Source organism: Scyliorhinus canicula, chromosome 23 (genome assembly GCF_902713615.1).
Source record: "Scyliorhinus canicula chromosome 23, sScyCan1.1, whole genome shotgun sequence".
In the NCBI taxonomy this organism is placed as follows: domain Eukaryota; kingdom Metazoa; phylum Chordata; class Chondrichthyes; order Carcharhiniformes; family Scyliorhinidae; genus Scyliorhinus; species Scyliorhinus canicula.
The window spans coordinates 20127050-20142979 of record NC_052168.1 but is presented as its reverse complement, the minus strand read 5'-3'; the positions used below and the strand labels follow the sequence as shown (position 1 = coordinate 20142979).

At 43.6% G+C, this 15930-nt stretch overlaps 1 protein-coding gene across 6 annotated transcripts in view; it reads left to right on the top strand.

The window, feature by feature from the left end:
• xrcc6 (X-ray repair complementing defective repair in Chinese hamster cells 6) overlaps nt 1–15930 on the top strand; it is a 58946-nt gene that overhangs the window by 30346 nt on the left and 12670 nt on the right. For 5 of the 6 annotated variants that reach the window (XM_038783703.1, XM_038783704.1, XM_038783706.1 and 2 more), the window contains 3 exons: nt 543–711; nt 6157–6318; nt 10672–10801. In XM_038783703.1, coding sequence (XP_038639631.1) covers nt 543–711; nt 6157–6318; nt 10672–10801 — 461 coding nt within the window. The remainder of the gene's footprint in view (nt 1–542; nt 712–6156; nt 6319–10671; nt 10802–15930) is intronic. The other variant, XM_038783707.1, reaches the window with a different exon arrangement.

The following is a 15930-nucleotide window of genomic DNA, read 5'->3' as shown; positions in this document are numbered from 1 at the left end:
CTACTCAAGCCCACGTATCCACCCTATACCTTAACCCAACAACCCCCATTAACATTAATGTTAGGGAGGGAGTTCCAGGATGTTGCCCCAGTGACAGTGAAGGAATGGCAATATATTTCCAAGTCAGGGTGGTGAGAGACTTGGAGGGGAACCTCCAGGTGGTGGGGTTCCCAGGTATCTGCTGCTCTTGTCCTTCTAGATGGTAGAGGTCGTGGGTTTGGAAGGTGCTGTTTAAGGAACCTTAGTGAGTTACTGCAGTGCATCTTGTAGATGGTACACACGGCTGCCACTGTTCATCAGTGATGGAGGGAGGGAATGTTTGTGGATGGGAACCTGATCAAGCAGGGCTGCTTTTTCCTGGATGGTGTTGAGCTTCTTGAGTGTTAGAGCTGCAGTCATCCAGGCAAGTGGAGAATATTCCATCACACTCCTGACTTGTGCCTTGTAGATGGCGGACAGGCTATGGAGGGGTCAGGAGGTGAGTTACTGGAAAGATGTTGCTCTTTAACATGAACTTTGTCCTTGTTTATTGTGGTTTCCAGGTTTATGGACACAAGCAGATAGTTCTGGAGAAAGAAGAAACTGAGGAACTGAAGAGATTTGATAACCCAGGCTTGGTCCTCATTGGTTTCAAGCCATTGTCGCTCTTAAAGAAACACCACCACATCAGACCCTCACAGTTCATTTACCCAGAGGAGACCCTGATAACAGGTAATCCTCGACCACTGTTACTGCTGTCCATGAACCAAATGAGCATGTCACAGCCCAGTGTGGTTTTCAGGGTCCAGAGTTCCTTTACCATTTTCCTCAATTAGTTGATGATTCAAATGACAAATCCACGCAGAGAGATGATGGGATAGGCCGCAGTGGCAGGGTGTAGTGTCAAAATATTAACTGTTAATGTTCCAGCAGGTTACATGTTAATCCGACTGGGGAGTGAGATAGTGATGTATATATTTACATTATATAATATTTACAAGATATAATAATATTTACATTATATATATATTTACATTATATATATTTAGTGCTGCCATGCGAGAGAACAGATTCAAATCTGTCATTGTATAGAATATCTCTACCCTAGAACATCCTGAATAAAGCACCCCTTGCCTAGAATACCCTAAGTAAAATAAACCATCCCGAGAATACCCTAAATAGAATACACTGCCCCTAGAATACTCTAAATAGAAAACACTGCCCGCAGAATATAATAAATACAATACACCATCCCGAGAATACCCTAAATAGTATACACCATCCCTACAATACCCTAATAGAATACCACATCCCTAGAATACCATAAATAGAATACACCATCCCTAGAATACCAGAAATAGAATACACCATCCCTAGAATATCCTAAATAGAATACTCCATCCCTAGAATATCCTAAATAGAATACTCCATCCCTAGAATACCATAAATAGAATACACCATCCCTAGAATACCAGAAATAGAATACACCATCCCTAGAATACCCTAAATAGAATACTCCATCCCTAGAATACCCTAAATAGAATACACCATCCCTAGAGTACACCAAATAGAATACTCCATCCCTAGAATACCCTAAATAGAATACACCATCCCTAGAATACCCTAAATAGAATACACCATCCCTAGAATATCCTAAATAGAATACACCATCCCTAGAATATCCTAAATAGAATACTCCATCCCTAGAATACTCTAAATGGAATACACCATCCCTAGAATACCCTAAATAGAATACACCATCCCTAGAATACCCTAAATAGAATACTCCATCCCTAGAATACCGTAAATAGAATACACCATCCCTAGAATACCCTAAATAGAATACTCCATCCCTAGAATACTCTGAATAGAATACACCATCCCTAGAATACCGTAAATAGAATACACCATCCCTAGAATACACCATCCCTAGAGTACTCTAAATAGAATACACCATCCCTAGAATACCCTAAATAGAATACACCATCCCTAGAATATCCTAAATAGAATACACCATCCCTAGAATATCCTAAATAGAATACTCCATCCCTAGAATACTCTAAATGGAATACACCATCCCTAGAATACCCTAAATAGAATACACCATCCCTAGAATACCCTAAATAGAATACTCCATCCCTAGAATACCGTAAATAGAATACACCATCCCTAGAATACCCTAAATAGAATACTCCATCCCTAGAATACTCTGAATAGAATACACCATCCCTAGAATACCGTAAATAGAATACACCATCCCTAGAATACACCATCCCTAGAATACCAGAAATAGAATACACCATCCCTAGAATACTCTAAATAGAATACACCATCCCTAGAATACCCTAAATAGAATACACCATCCCTAGAATACCCTAAATAGAATACACCATCCCTAGAATACCAGAAATAGAATACACCATCCCTAGAATACCAGAAATAGAATACACCATCCCTAGAATACTCTAAATAGAATACACCATCCCTAGAATACTCTAAATAGAATACACCATCCCTAGAATACCATAAATAGAATACACCATCCCTAGAATACCCTAAATAGAATACTCCATCCCTAGAATACCCTAAATAGAATACACCATCCCTAGAATACCCTAACTAGAATACTCCATCCCTAGAATACCATAAATAGAATACACCATCCCTAGAATACCATAAATAGAATACACCATCCCTAGAATACCAGAAATAGAATACACCATCCCTGGAATACCATAAATAGAATACTCCATCCCTAGAATACCCTAAATAGAATACACCATCCCTAGAATACCATAAATAGAATACACCATCCCTAGAATACCCTAAATAGAATACTCCATCCCTAGAATACCCTAAATAGAATACACCATCCCTAGAATACCCTAAATAGAATACACCATCCCTAGAATACCCTAACTAGAATACTCCATCCCTAGAATACCATAAATAGAATACACCATCCCTAGAATACCATAAATAGAATACACCATCCCTAGAATACCAGAAATAGAATACACCATCCCTGGAATACCATAAATAGAATACTCCATCCCTAGAATACCCTAAATAGAATACACCATCCCTAGAATACTCTAAATAGAAAACACCATTCCTAGAATACCCTAAATGAATACCCCCAACCGCGATTACCCAAAATAGAATACCCCTAACCGAGAATACGCAGAATAGAATACCTCTAACCGAGAATACCCAGAATAGAATACCCCCAACCAGAATACCCAGAATAGAATACCCCATACCGAGTATACCCAAAATAGAATACCCCATACCGAGTATACCCAGAATAGAATACCCCTAACCGAGAATACCCAGAATAGAATACCCAGAACTGAGAATACCCAGAATATAATACCCTTCGACGAGGGAGCTGTGTCACTGATTGTTTGATGTTCCACCAGAATTATGATGAAAAGGTGGTTTTGAGCTCCTTGTGCCTGGTCCGTGGGCAGCACGGTAGCATAGTGGTTAGCGCAATTGCTTCACTGCTCTAGGGTCCCAGGTTTGATTCCTGGCTTGGGTCACTGTCTGTGTGGAGTCTGCATGTTCTCCCCCGTGTGTGAGTGGGTTTCCTCCGGGTGCTCCGGTTTCCTCCCGCAGTCCAAAGATGTGCAGGTTAGGGAATAGGCCATGATAAATTGCCCTTAGTGTCCAGAATTGCCCATTGTGTTGGGTGGGGTTACAAAAAACAAAGACAAAGAAAATTACAGCACAGGAACAGGCCCTTCGGCTCTCCCAGCCTGCGTGATCCAGATTCTTTATCTAAATCGGTCTCCTATTTTCCAAGGTCTACTTCCCTCTGTTCCCCGCCCGTTCATATATCTGTCTAGATGCATCTTAAACAATGCTATCGTGCCCGCTTCTACCACCTCCGCTGGCAAAGCGTTCCAGGCACCCACCACCCTCTGCGTAAAAAACTTTCCACACACATCTCCCTTAAACTTTCCCCCCCTCACCTTGAAATCGTGACCCCTTGTTATTGACACCCCCACTCTTGGAAAAAGCTTTTTGCTATCTACCCTGTCCATACCTCTCAATTTTGTAGACCTCAATCAGGTCCCCTCTCAACCTCCGTCTTTCCAACGAAAACAACCCCAATCTACTCAACCTTTCTTAATAGCTAGCACCCTCCATACCAGGCAACATCCTGGTGAACCTCCTCTGCACCGTCTCTAAAGCATCCACATCCTTCTGGTAATGTGGCGACCAGAACTGCATGCAGTATTCCAAATGTGGCCTCACCAAAGTCCTATACAACTGTAACGTGACCTGCCGACTCTTGTACTCAGTACTCCGTCCGATGAAGGCAAGCATGCCGTATGCCTTCTTGACCACTCTGTCAACCTGCGTTGCCACCTTCAGGGTACAATGGACCTGAACTCCCAGATCTTTCTGTACATCAATTTTCCCCAGGACTCTTCCATTGACCATATAGTCCGCTCTTGAATTAGATCTTCCAAAATGCAACACCTCGCATTTGCCTGGATTGAATTCCATCTGCCATTTCTCTCCCCAACTCTCCAATCTATCTATATTTTGCTATATTCTCTGACATTCCTCCTCGCTATCTGCAACTCCACCAATCTTAGTATCATCTGCAAACTTGCTAATCAGACTACCTATACCTTCCTCCAGATCATTTATGTATATCACAAACAAGAGTTGTCCGAGCATGGATCCCTGTGGAACACCACTAGTCACCCTTCTCCATTTTGAGACACTCCCTTCCACCACTACTCTCTGTCTCCTGTTGCCCAGCCAGTTCTTTATCCATCTAGCTAGTACACCCTGAACCCCATACGACTTCACTTTTTCCATCAACCTGCCATGGGAAACTTTATCAAACGCCTTACTGAAGTCCATGTATATGACATCTACAGCCCTTCCCTCATCAATTAACTTTGTCACTTCCTCAAAGAATTATATTAGGTTTATAAGACATGACCTTCCCTGCACAAACCATGCTGCCTATCACTGATAAGTCTATTTTCTTCCAGATGTGAATAGATCCTATCCCTCAGTATCTTCTCCAACAGTTTGCCTACCAAGCTCGCAGATCTATAATTCCCTGCATTATCCCTGCTACCCTTCTTAAACAAAGGGACAACATTAGCAATTCTCCAGTCCTCCGGGACCTCACCCGTGCTCAAGGATGCTACAAAGATATCTGTTAAGGCCCCAGCTATTTCGATTCTCACTTCCCTCAGAAACCTGGGATAGATCCCATCCGGTCCTGGGGACTTGTCCACCTTAATGTCTTTTAGAATACCCAAAACTTCCCCCTTCCATATGACGACTTGACCTTGAGTACTTAAACATCCATCCCTAGCCTCAACATCCGTCATGTCCCTCTCCTTTGTGAATACCGATGAAAAGTACTCATTAAGGATCTCACCCATTTCCTCTGAGCCCACGCATAAATTCCCTCTCTTGTCTTTGAGTGGGCCAATCCTTTCTCTAGTTATCCTCTTGCTCCTTATATATGAATAAAAGGCTTTGGGATTTTCCTTAACCCTGTTAGCCAAAGATATTTCATGACTCCTTTTAGCCCTCTTTATTGCGCGTTTGAGATTCGTCCTACTTTCCCGATATTCCTCCAAAGCTTCATCAGTTTTGAGTTGCCTCGATCTTGTGTATGCTTCCTTTTTCATCTTAGCTAGTCTCACAATTTCACCCGTCATCCATGGTTCCCTAATCTTGCCATTTCTATCCCTCATTTTCACAGGGACATGTCTGTCCTGGTTATTGGGTTATGGGGATAGGGTGGAGATGTGGGCCAGGATAGGGTGCTCTCAGAGCCTGAGCAGACTCGATGGGCCGAATGGCCTCCTTCTGTACTTTATATTCTATGGTCCGCTCCCTCCCATTGCAGCATCCAGTTACACGTTGAATGGGGCTCATGTTTTCTCTCCGCTACTCTGGCTGAGAGGTCACTCCAAAGGTTTGTCACACTTCGAATTAAGGTGTCAGGTTAGATGCACACACACTCTAGTTAGATATTAAATAACAGTTTGATTTTATCTTCCCCTCTTGCCAAGCAGCTCAGAGAGTTCTATCCCTCTGCCCGTCCTTTCCAACAGCCTTGAGGCCACCTCTGGTGCCAGGCCCGAAGCTGTTTGTTGTTCTGAGCTGTGTTTATTCTCACATTCCCAACAGGAAGCACCACTTTATTCAGCGCACTGCTCACCAAGTGCCTGGAGAAGGAAGTGTTTGCTGTTTGCCGATACACTCCCCGGCGGAACACCCCACCCCGATTCGTGGCGATGTCCCCACAAGAGGAGGAGCTGGATGATCAGAAAGTACAAACCATCCCTTCAGGTCAGTGACTGTCTCCGCCCTCAAACAGCCCACTGTTGGGTGAGTACGTTTGATTTACAATTTTCTTCCCCCAATCTCCTCCCCTTCAGAGAATAGAATCGGAGAATTCCTACAGTGGAGAAGGAGGCCATTCAGCCCATCGAGTCTGCACTGACCCCCTCAAAAGAGCCATCCTACCAAGGCCTACTCACCCAGCCCTAACCCGTAACCCCACTCACCTGCAACTTTTGGACACTAAGGGCAATTTATCACGGCCAATCCACCTAACCTGCACATCTTTAAACTGTGGGAGGAAACCGGAGCACCCGGAGGAAACCCACTCAGACACGGGGAGAACGTACACACGACCATACACACCACCGCACACACTACCGCACACATCTCCGCGGCCACCACCGTACACTAGACTGCACACTCCACCGCGCACACCACCATACACACCAGCGTACACACCACCGCACATACCACCATACACAAGACCGTACACACCACTGCACACTCTACCGTGCACACCACCGCGCACACCACTGTGCACACCACCGCACATGCACAAGACCGCACACACCACCCCCGCACACACCACTATACACAGCAAGGTCAACAGAGGAAAAGTGACATCCTTGGGAAAATCAGGGAAATCCCCTTCTCTATCTCAATCAATGGGACCTCTGATTGTGCTGCGGAGAAACTACTCTTCCTATCAGTGTCCGGTTCTTTGACACAGATGTGAACTGGGTGATCAGTGTGCTGCTTGAAATAGCAACAACAGAAGAGATCGAGCAGCAAAAACATTTTCTAAATTCTGAACAATGTTCTGAGAGAAAGCATCATTCCTTGGAAAAACATGATGTGCTCTTCTGCCGACAATGCAGCAGTGATGATGGGAACCCACAATTGTGTCGCTTCCTTTGTGAGGAAAGAAAACCCAGATTATTTTCATTCTTGGATATCCATGCGACCTTCTTCATCTGGCTGCAGAGAAAGGGGCAAATCAGTTGCCATTCTCTCCAGTGGACTTGCTTGTACCTGTCTATTGGTACCTTCAGAAGTCTAACAAGCGCCACAAAGAGTTCAAGGAAATATAAACATTGAACAATTTAGAAAGTCACAGAATACTCAAACATGTCTGCATGAGATAGTTGTCCTCAGAAAGAGCACCAGACAGATTTCTGGATCAATGGTCAGCATTACAAGAGTACTTCTCCGAAGAAGCAGAATCTGAGAAAGGGGATTGAAAGAATGAAGGGGGCTTGAGAGACGCTAAGCGACTGAAGGTTGACATTTCTGGAAAGACGTCGACCAAATTCCCAGCGGCAGAGACCAAGGAGAATGCTCAACCTCCCCACACACACATACATATACACACATGCACATATATGCACACGCACACACATACATATACACACATGCACATATATGCACACACACACACATACACACACAAGGTAGTGTTACATGTACCACATCATCTACAACAAGAATATTGTTTGCAGGAACTAAAACTAAAATTGATGTTGTGAAAGCAGAGAGTGGTTGCCTGGTTTCAGCTGCTGTCAGGAAACAGACCCCTGCAACAGTCAGGCCCAAAAAGACCAGTACAGGATCTGATGAGAAAACAAGAACTTGTGCATTGCAGTAAGACTGACAATAGTAAATGAGATGGAAAAAGCAGTAGTTCATGTGCTTGAAGCAAGAAGGAGTCTCCCACAACGAGCACCCCTGTTACTAATACAACACGACAGCCATCTCAAGGCAAAGCTGCCGGGTTTCACGCGAAGTTTAGTGACAGAAACAAGCTATTGTGTCTTTCTTCAATATACACTTCCTGTGTTCAACAGGTTCAATTTAGAGCTCAGAGAAGAAGCTGCCAAGATACAGAATCTGCATCAGAAGTTGTTTGACTTTCTTCAGGACCTGCTTCTTCGCTTTGTGAAACCTGCTCCAATTGCCAGGGTTACATTGCCAGCAAGCTGCATGCACAAGGACAATTGCAATCTGAAGTCTGATGAAGGCCTCATCATTGGTGGACAAGCCAGACAGTTTCTCAAGACGGGACACCACCTCACACGATAGGAGTAAGTTCTACTCATCAGTCCGAAAGTACTATGTTGCAGTGTGTGACCATGTCCCCACCATACCTCCCCTCAGGACAAATTGCAGCCAAAAGCAAGAGTGGGAAATCCAAGGGGGAGGATGGAGGGAAACTTTACATTAGTTTGTTACTTTGCAAAATGATTCCATGTCATGGAAGATGTACCGGGTGATTAGAAAGTGAAATTTGCTCAATTTCAGGTTGACACATTGGAAGGTATTGAATCAGACAGGACGATCAGATGAAGCTGAGGGGAAATCCACCGGTGAGCTGAAGTATCGTCACCTTCAATAAATCATGCTGGCGGTCTCGTCGATCGCACATAGTAACGACGAAGATGAATGAATCGTCAGTCTGATCAGGAAGAACTCCACTGAGTTTCGGCCCAGTTTAGGAACCGAGACACTTTCTGATTTATTAACCCAGAAAGTCGTGGCTGCAGCCAAAGGATAGTGCTGACGTAAAATGCAATTCAATGGAAAACTGTTTGATAAGTGGAGAAGAGCTACATGTGCATCCCTAAGTTAGCCCGAGATAAATCCTAAAATAAAGATGAAAGGTGATTGCAGCATTGTCGTGACAAATGGAAAAGAGTTGCCTCAGTAAGGTTCAACTGAGTCTAATACCGGTGGAAGGACAATTCTCAACTTCATGTAAAAAGGCGAATGTGTGTTCACATTTTTCATTCTTGGATTTACTGAATGTTTGAAATTGAATTTGAAAACACCCACCCATGATGATGTACGTGTGTGGAAAAGCATTGGATTTGCATTTTCCATTTGTGTTCCAGATTTATGTGACAAAGGTGTAAAGCCGTACTTCAGATTCATGGGCATTTTTCCTTTGAAATTAAAATCCGAATTTTACTGCCAAAATACTGATTTTTGGGATCTGGAATATTGATCTCCTTAGGAAAGGTTGGCAGCTCTGTGAAAAGTATAAGGGGCGGCACAGTGGTTAGCACTGCTGATTCACGGCGTCGAGGACCCGGGTTCGATCCCGGCCCAGGGTCACTGTCGGAGGTTGCACATTCTCCCCATGTCTGCGTGGGCCTCACCCCCTCAACCCAAAGATGTGCAGGGTATGTGGATTGTCCATGATAAATTATCCCTTAATTGGAAAAAAAGAATTGGATACGCTACATTTTTGTTTTTAAAAAATCTGAAAAGCATGAATGTACCGGAAGGCTCCAGCCCCTCCCCCAGACGCAGGAGCGGTTTGCGGGTGGTAATTGGAGAGACCCAATTACTGCTGCAGCTTAGACCAGATTTTGGCGGAAATGCAAATGTTTATCCCAGGACATCCTATCAAACAAATTAGGCACACTTGCAATATCGTGTTCAATTCTGGTCGCCACACAACCAGAAGGATGTGGAGGCTTTAGAGAGGGTGCAGAGGAGGTTTACCGGGATGATGCCTGGTATGGAGGGCATTAGCTATAAGGAGAGGTTGGTTAAAAGAACAAAGAGAGGTACAGCACAGGAACAGGTCCTTCGGCCCTCCAAGCCTGTGCCGATCATGGTGCTCGAACTCACAAAGAATCTTCTGCCCTTATTCGGTCCGTGTCTCTCTATTTCCTCCCTATTCATGGTCCCGCCCCAATGCCTCTTAAATGTTGCTAATGTGCCTGTTTCCACCATATCCTTTGGCAGCGCGTTCCAGGCACCCACCACTCTGTGTGAAAATCTCATCCGCACCTCTCCCTTAAACCTTCCCCCTCTCATCTTGAATCTGTGTCCCTTTGTAATTGACTGAACTAAACTGTCTGTTCTCACTGGAACGACGGAGGTTGAAGGGCGACCTGATAGAAGTCAGCAAGATTATAAGGGGCACGGACAGAGTGGATAGTCAGAGGCTTTTTCCCAGGGTGGAAGAGTCAATTACTGGGAGACATGGGTTTAAGGTGCGATGGTCAAAGTTTAGAGGAGATGTACGAGGCAAGTTTTTTTACACAGAGGGTAGTGGGTGCCTGGAACTCTCTGCCGGAGGAGGTGGTGGAAGCAGGGACGATAGTGACGTTTAAGGGGCATCTTGACAAATACATGAATAGTATGGGAATAGAGGGATACGGACCCAGGAAGTGCAGAAGGTTTTAGTTTAGACAGGCAGCAGCATGACCGGCGCAGGCTTGGAGGGCCGAAGGGCCTGTTCCTGTGCCGTACTTTTCTTTTTCAAATGCAACTCGACTTGGGCAGAGTGTTGGTGTGAAATGTTCGCCAATTTCTGGTGAAAATAAATCCTTTCCATTGTTTTCCCACCAGGATTCCACCTGATTTTCTTGCCTTATGCCGATGATATCAGGTCAATCCCCTTTACGGAGAAGCGAATGGCCAACGAGGATCAGATCGAGAAGATGAAGTCGGTGGTGCAGAAACTCCGGTTTAAATACAGGTCAGTCAAAGGTTGATGTATATTTTCAGCACCGTGAGAGTTTGTAGATTTCCTCATTGCCACAATGAGGATGGCTTTTGCCGCAGCAGTTGGAGAGATTGAAACCCCTGAACTCATACAAAACAAAGGCATGTAACACCTTTCAGCTTATTAAAGGCCCTCACTGACAACGTTATAAATACAGGTCCCTCTACGGGTACACCATGACTAGCTTCTGAGTGAGTTGAGAGCAGGTGGTGCCCAATGAAGCTTGTACTGAAGAGACGGGTCTTTCCCCAGTTGCCAAGGCTTCTGGACAGGGAGAGGATCCAGAGGGAAGAGTGTAAACCATTGTTTGTGCCAAACTTTACCATCACAACAAAACAGTTGTGAATCATCACAATATTTGCTGCTGACTAATTTGGTAAAGGGATATTCATCCGTAGAACACGCAGGTGTCTTACAAGAGCATGATCAGATGAAATTTGATTCCAAGTAGTTCCTAAGGCAGGAGACCAGAAGCTTTGCTCTAGATGGAGGTGTTAAGGAGCATCTTAAAAGAGGAGTTTAAGATGCAGTTTCAGAGCTCAAGACCGAGGAAGCTAAAGGCAAGAGGAGCAATGGAGGAGTAATGGAGGGGTTCCAATGCCTTTGGGGAGAGGGATCCCAACTCTCATGGTCTGAGTGAAAGTTTCCTCCTTGACACTTATGTTATGGGAGCGGCGTTTTCAGAACCCCAAAATGTATCATGGAGTTCAACCAACCTCTCCCTTTAATGTATTGTTGCTTTTCCAGCACACGGCTTGGTCTCCAGGTCTGGTATTACAATTATGGACACGTGGGTCTTTAAACACAATGTTTATTCCATGAATTCAACTTAACCTTTTCAAATAAATATTGAATCCCTTCACACCCCTTATTTAAAATACAATACTAAATAATCCCTCAAAATGTTCCTTCAAACCTCCAAAAGACTTAACACCCTTAAACAGAAACACATCAGGTTAAAGACATGACTATTATGAGTTTAAATCACCCAAATGATTCAGAGATAGTCTTTCCTGGCAGAGATCACAGCAGATCCAGCTTACTGCAAACACAGACACACCCAAGCTCTTTTTCCTCAAAACTGGCTTTTCCTTTCAAACAGCTCACAGCAAACCAACCAGACACTTTTCAGCTGCTTTCTCAAACTGAAACTAAAAGCAGAAGTGATCTCAGCTCAGCTCCCCGCTCTGACATCACTTCAGTAATATGAGCTGCTCTATTTCTTAAAGGTACATTGCTTAAACATCCATTTCTTAAAGGTACTCTCACATGCACCTCCCCCCCCCCCCCCCCAAGAAAAGAAAAACCCATCAACTTCAAGATGGTTTCATTTTTCACTTTTGCACCATCCGCTAAGAAATGTACACAGTCAACAAACCTTTTTGTTTTAAAAAAAAACAACACACTCAAACAGGTTTAATAATATACTCCAAGTAATAATCCACGGGAGGCAGGAGTTCCGTCACCACACCAATATTTATTTACAATAACGATATTACAGGAGCAGCTACAAACAGTGCTGCTAGCAGTCCAGTCAATTTAAGACTGGCTCACAAAGCCTACACAGGTGATTATATGGGCCCCCTCAATGAGCTATCATTGAGGGAGCTCATACTCCAATTGGCCAACCAATAAAGCCAATTGGAGTTCATTACACTCCATTTTTCTTTCTCCAACCGAAACCTTCTCCATTGATGGTCTCTTTGAACAAGAAAGTCTCTGCACGATCCATCCATTCCTCTACTCCTCGGCATTTCTCTTTAGAATCAGATACTTTAGTTCAATCTGACCACAGAGCCCCTTGCAATTCTCCAATACAGGAGCATCGGTGAACGTTGAAAGTCCGCTGTCCATTGAAATTTTTTACGTTTCCTTAGCAAGTCCATCAATGGAGTAATCACGCCACAAAACCTTTGCACAAAGGTTCAATCAAATCCACTCATGCTAAGAAATCGCATTATTTCCCTTCGTCTTGAGGGTATCGGAAACTCCTCAAGGAAATTGATTCAGGCTTCTCCAAATTCACTTTCGGCTAGGTTCATCACCAAACCCGCCTCCTGAAGTCGATCGAAGAACTCCATACAATGTTTTAAATGTTCTTTCCCCGTCTGGAAGTTGGAAATAAAAGCAGATTGTCCCACTTTCTCAATGCAATCCTTCAAACATGGGATAGGGTAAGAGTCCGTTCTTGTAACTGCATTCACCTTTCGATAGTCCACACACAACCGTTGGGTACCGTCTGGTTTAGGTACCATCACTATGGGTGAGCTCCATTGGCTGGAACCCACTTCAATTATGCCATTTGTAAGTATACTCTCAATCTCTTTGTTAACCTGTGCCAATTTTAAAGGATTAAGTCCATATAGATGTTGTTTAATAGGAACAGCATTTCCCACATCTACATCATGTATAGCCATTTTAGTACTTCCCAATTTATCTCTACAAACTTGCCCACGTGATATCAATAACTCTTTCAGGTCAGTTTGTTTTTCCTCTGCAAGGTAACTTAACAATTCATCCAAATTTTTAAGAACATCCTCGTTTTCCAATTTAATTTGAGGTATGTCAAATTCACAGTCATCTGGATTTGATTCATCACTTTGAGTTAGAATCATTAAAACCTTTTTCTCTCCTTCCCTTTCAAAGTACCTTTTAAGCATATTCACATGACATACATGGTGAGTGTTCCTTCTATCTGGTGTTTTTACCACATAATTCACCTACTTAATTTCCTTTCAATCTGATACGGTCCACAAAACCTAGCTTTTAAAGGCTCCCTTACAACTGGTAACAACACTAAAACTTTATCCCCACTGACAAAACTACGAACTTTGGATTTCTTGTCCGCTACCCGTTTCATCACATTTTGTGCAACTTTCAAATGTTGTCTCGCCAATTCACCTGCTCTATTTAATTGTTCCCTAAAATTTGACCAAAAAGTAATTCAAAAGGACTAAATTTGGTCGATTCATTAGGTGCATCCCTAATTGCAAACAATACGAATGGAATTCCTTTATCCCAATCCTCTGGATGATCTTGACAACACACCCTCAACATTGTCTTTAATGTCTGATGCCACCTTTCTAATGCTCCCTGCGATTCTGGATGGTACGCAGTTAATTTATATTGTTTTATTCTTAAGCTATCCATAACTTCTTTGAATAACTTTCAAGTAAAATTCGATCCTTGATCCGATTGAGTTTCTGTGGGTAGTCCATATCTAGTAAAGAATTTAAGTAACTCCTCCACAATTCTTTTCGCTGTAATATTACGTACTGGAATGGCGTCTGGAAACCTAGTAGACACATCCATTATAGTCAAAAGATATTGATTCCCACTTTTTGTTTTAGGAAGCGGTCCTACACAATTAATTAGGACCCTTGTAAAAGATTCCTCAAATGCTGGAATGGGTATTAAGGGCGCTGGACACATTGCCCTTGGTCCCCAACTCCAAATCATCTATGTAAATTGTGAACAATTGTGGGCCCAACACGGATCCCTGAGGGACACCACTAGCTACTGATTGCCAACCAGAGAAACACCCATTAATCCCCACTCTTTGCTTTCGATTAATTAACCAATCCTCTCTCCATGCTACTACTTTACCCTTAATGCCATACATCTTTATCTTATGCAGCAACCTTTTGTGTGGCACCTTGTCAAAGGCTGTCTGGAAATCCAGATATACCACATCCATCGGCTCCCCGTTATCTACTGCACTGGTAATGTCCTCAAAAAATTTCACTAAATTAGTTAGGCATGACCTGCCCTTTATGAACCCATGCTGCGTCTGCCCAATGGGACAATTTCTATCCAGATGCCTCGCTATTTCTTCCTTGATGATAGATTCCAGCATCTTCCCTACTACCGAAGTTAAGCTCACTGGCCTATAATTTCCTACTTTCTGCCTACCTCCTTTTTTAAACAGTGGTGTCACGTTTCCTAATTTCCAATCCACCGGGACCACCCCAGAGTCTAGTGAATTTCGGTAAATTATCACTAGTGCATCTGCAATTTCCCTAGCCATCTCTTTTAGCATTCTGGGATGCATTCCATCAAGGCCAGGAGACTTGTCTACCTTTAGCCCCATTACCTTATATAATGGAATGCTACTCCTCTCACCTTGCATTCCACATATCACCACCTTTCTGGCAACATTCTTCTCAAACTACATAATTCCTCATCTCTTATCATTAAAGATTGACTAGCCCCTGTATCTCTTAAAATTGTGACTTCTTTACCTGCTCCTCCTGATACACATGAGTAAACTTTACCCACACAAGTAAATTCTTTAAAGACATCTGGCACCTTCTTAACAATTATAGAATCATAGAATTTACAGTGCAGAAGGAGGCCATTCGGCCCATCGAGTCTGCACCGGCTCTTGGAAAGAGCACCCTACCCAAGGTCAACACCTCCACCCTATCCCCATAACCCAGTAACCCCACCCAACACTAAGGGCATTTTGGACACTAAGGGCAATTTATCATGGCCAATCCACCCTAACCCGCACATCTTTGGACTGTGGGAGGAAACCGGAGCACCCGGAGGAAACCCACGCACTCACGGGGAGGATGTGCAGACTCCGCACAGACAGTGACCCAGCGGGGAATCGAACCCGGGACCCTGGAGCTGTGAAGCGATTGTGCTATCCACAATGCTACCGTGCTGCCCTCTTGAACAAGCTGTACAATAGTTTGCACCGCCTTCACTTCCCTTGGGCTTTCCTTTACCACTCCAACAAACCCCACTGTCGTCTTATCCTGTTTTACCACATCAGCCTTCCCAGTGCTTTTCTTCAACCACCAACACTGTGACTTTATATGGCCTAGTTTATTACAGTGAAAACATTTGAAACTTTTCATCTCTTTTCCACCCTCCTGGATTTATTTTTTAATCTGAGATACACTCTCTTTATTGCCTCCCATCAGATCACCTTTATCTTTGCCACTTGAGTATTTCTCATGTCCCCAGTTTCTATCCCTCACAGGCTGAAACTGATGTCGGAAACCAGTCTTTGATTTATGAACTAATTCATAATCATCTGCCATTTCTGCTGCTAATCTCGCAGTTTTAACCCTCTGTTCTTCCACATGAGTTCT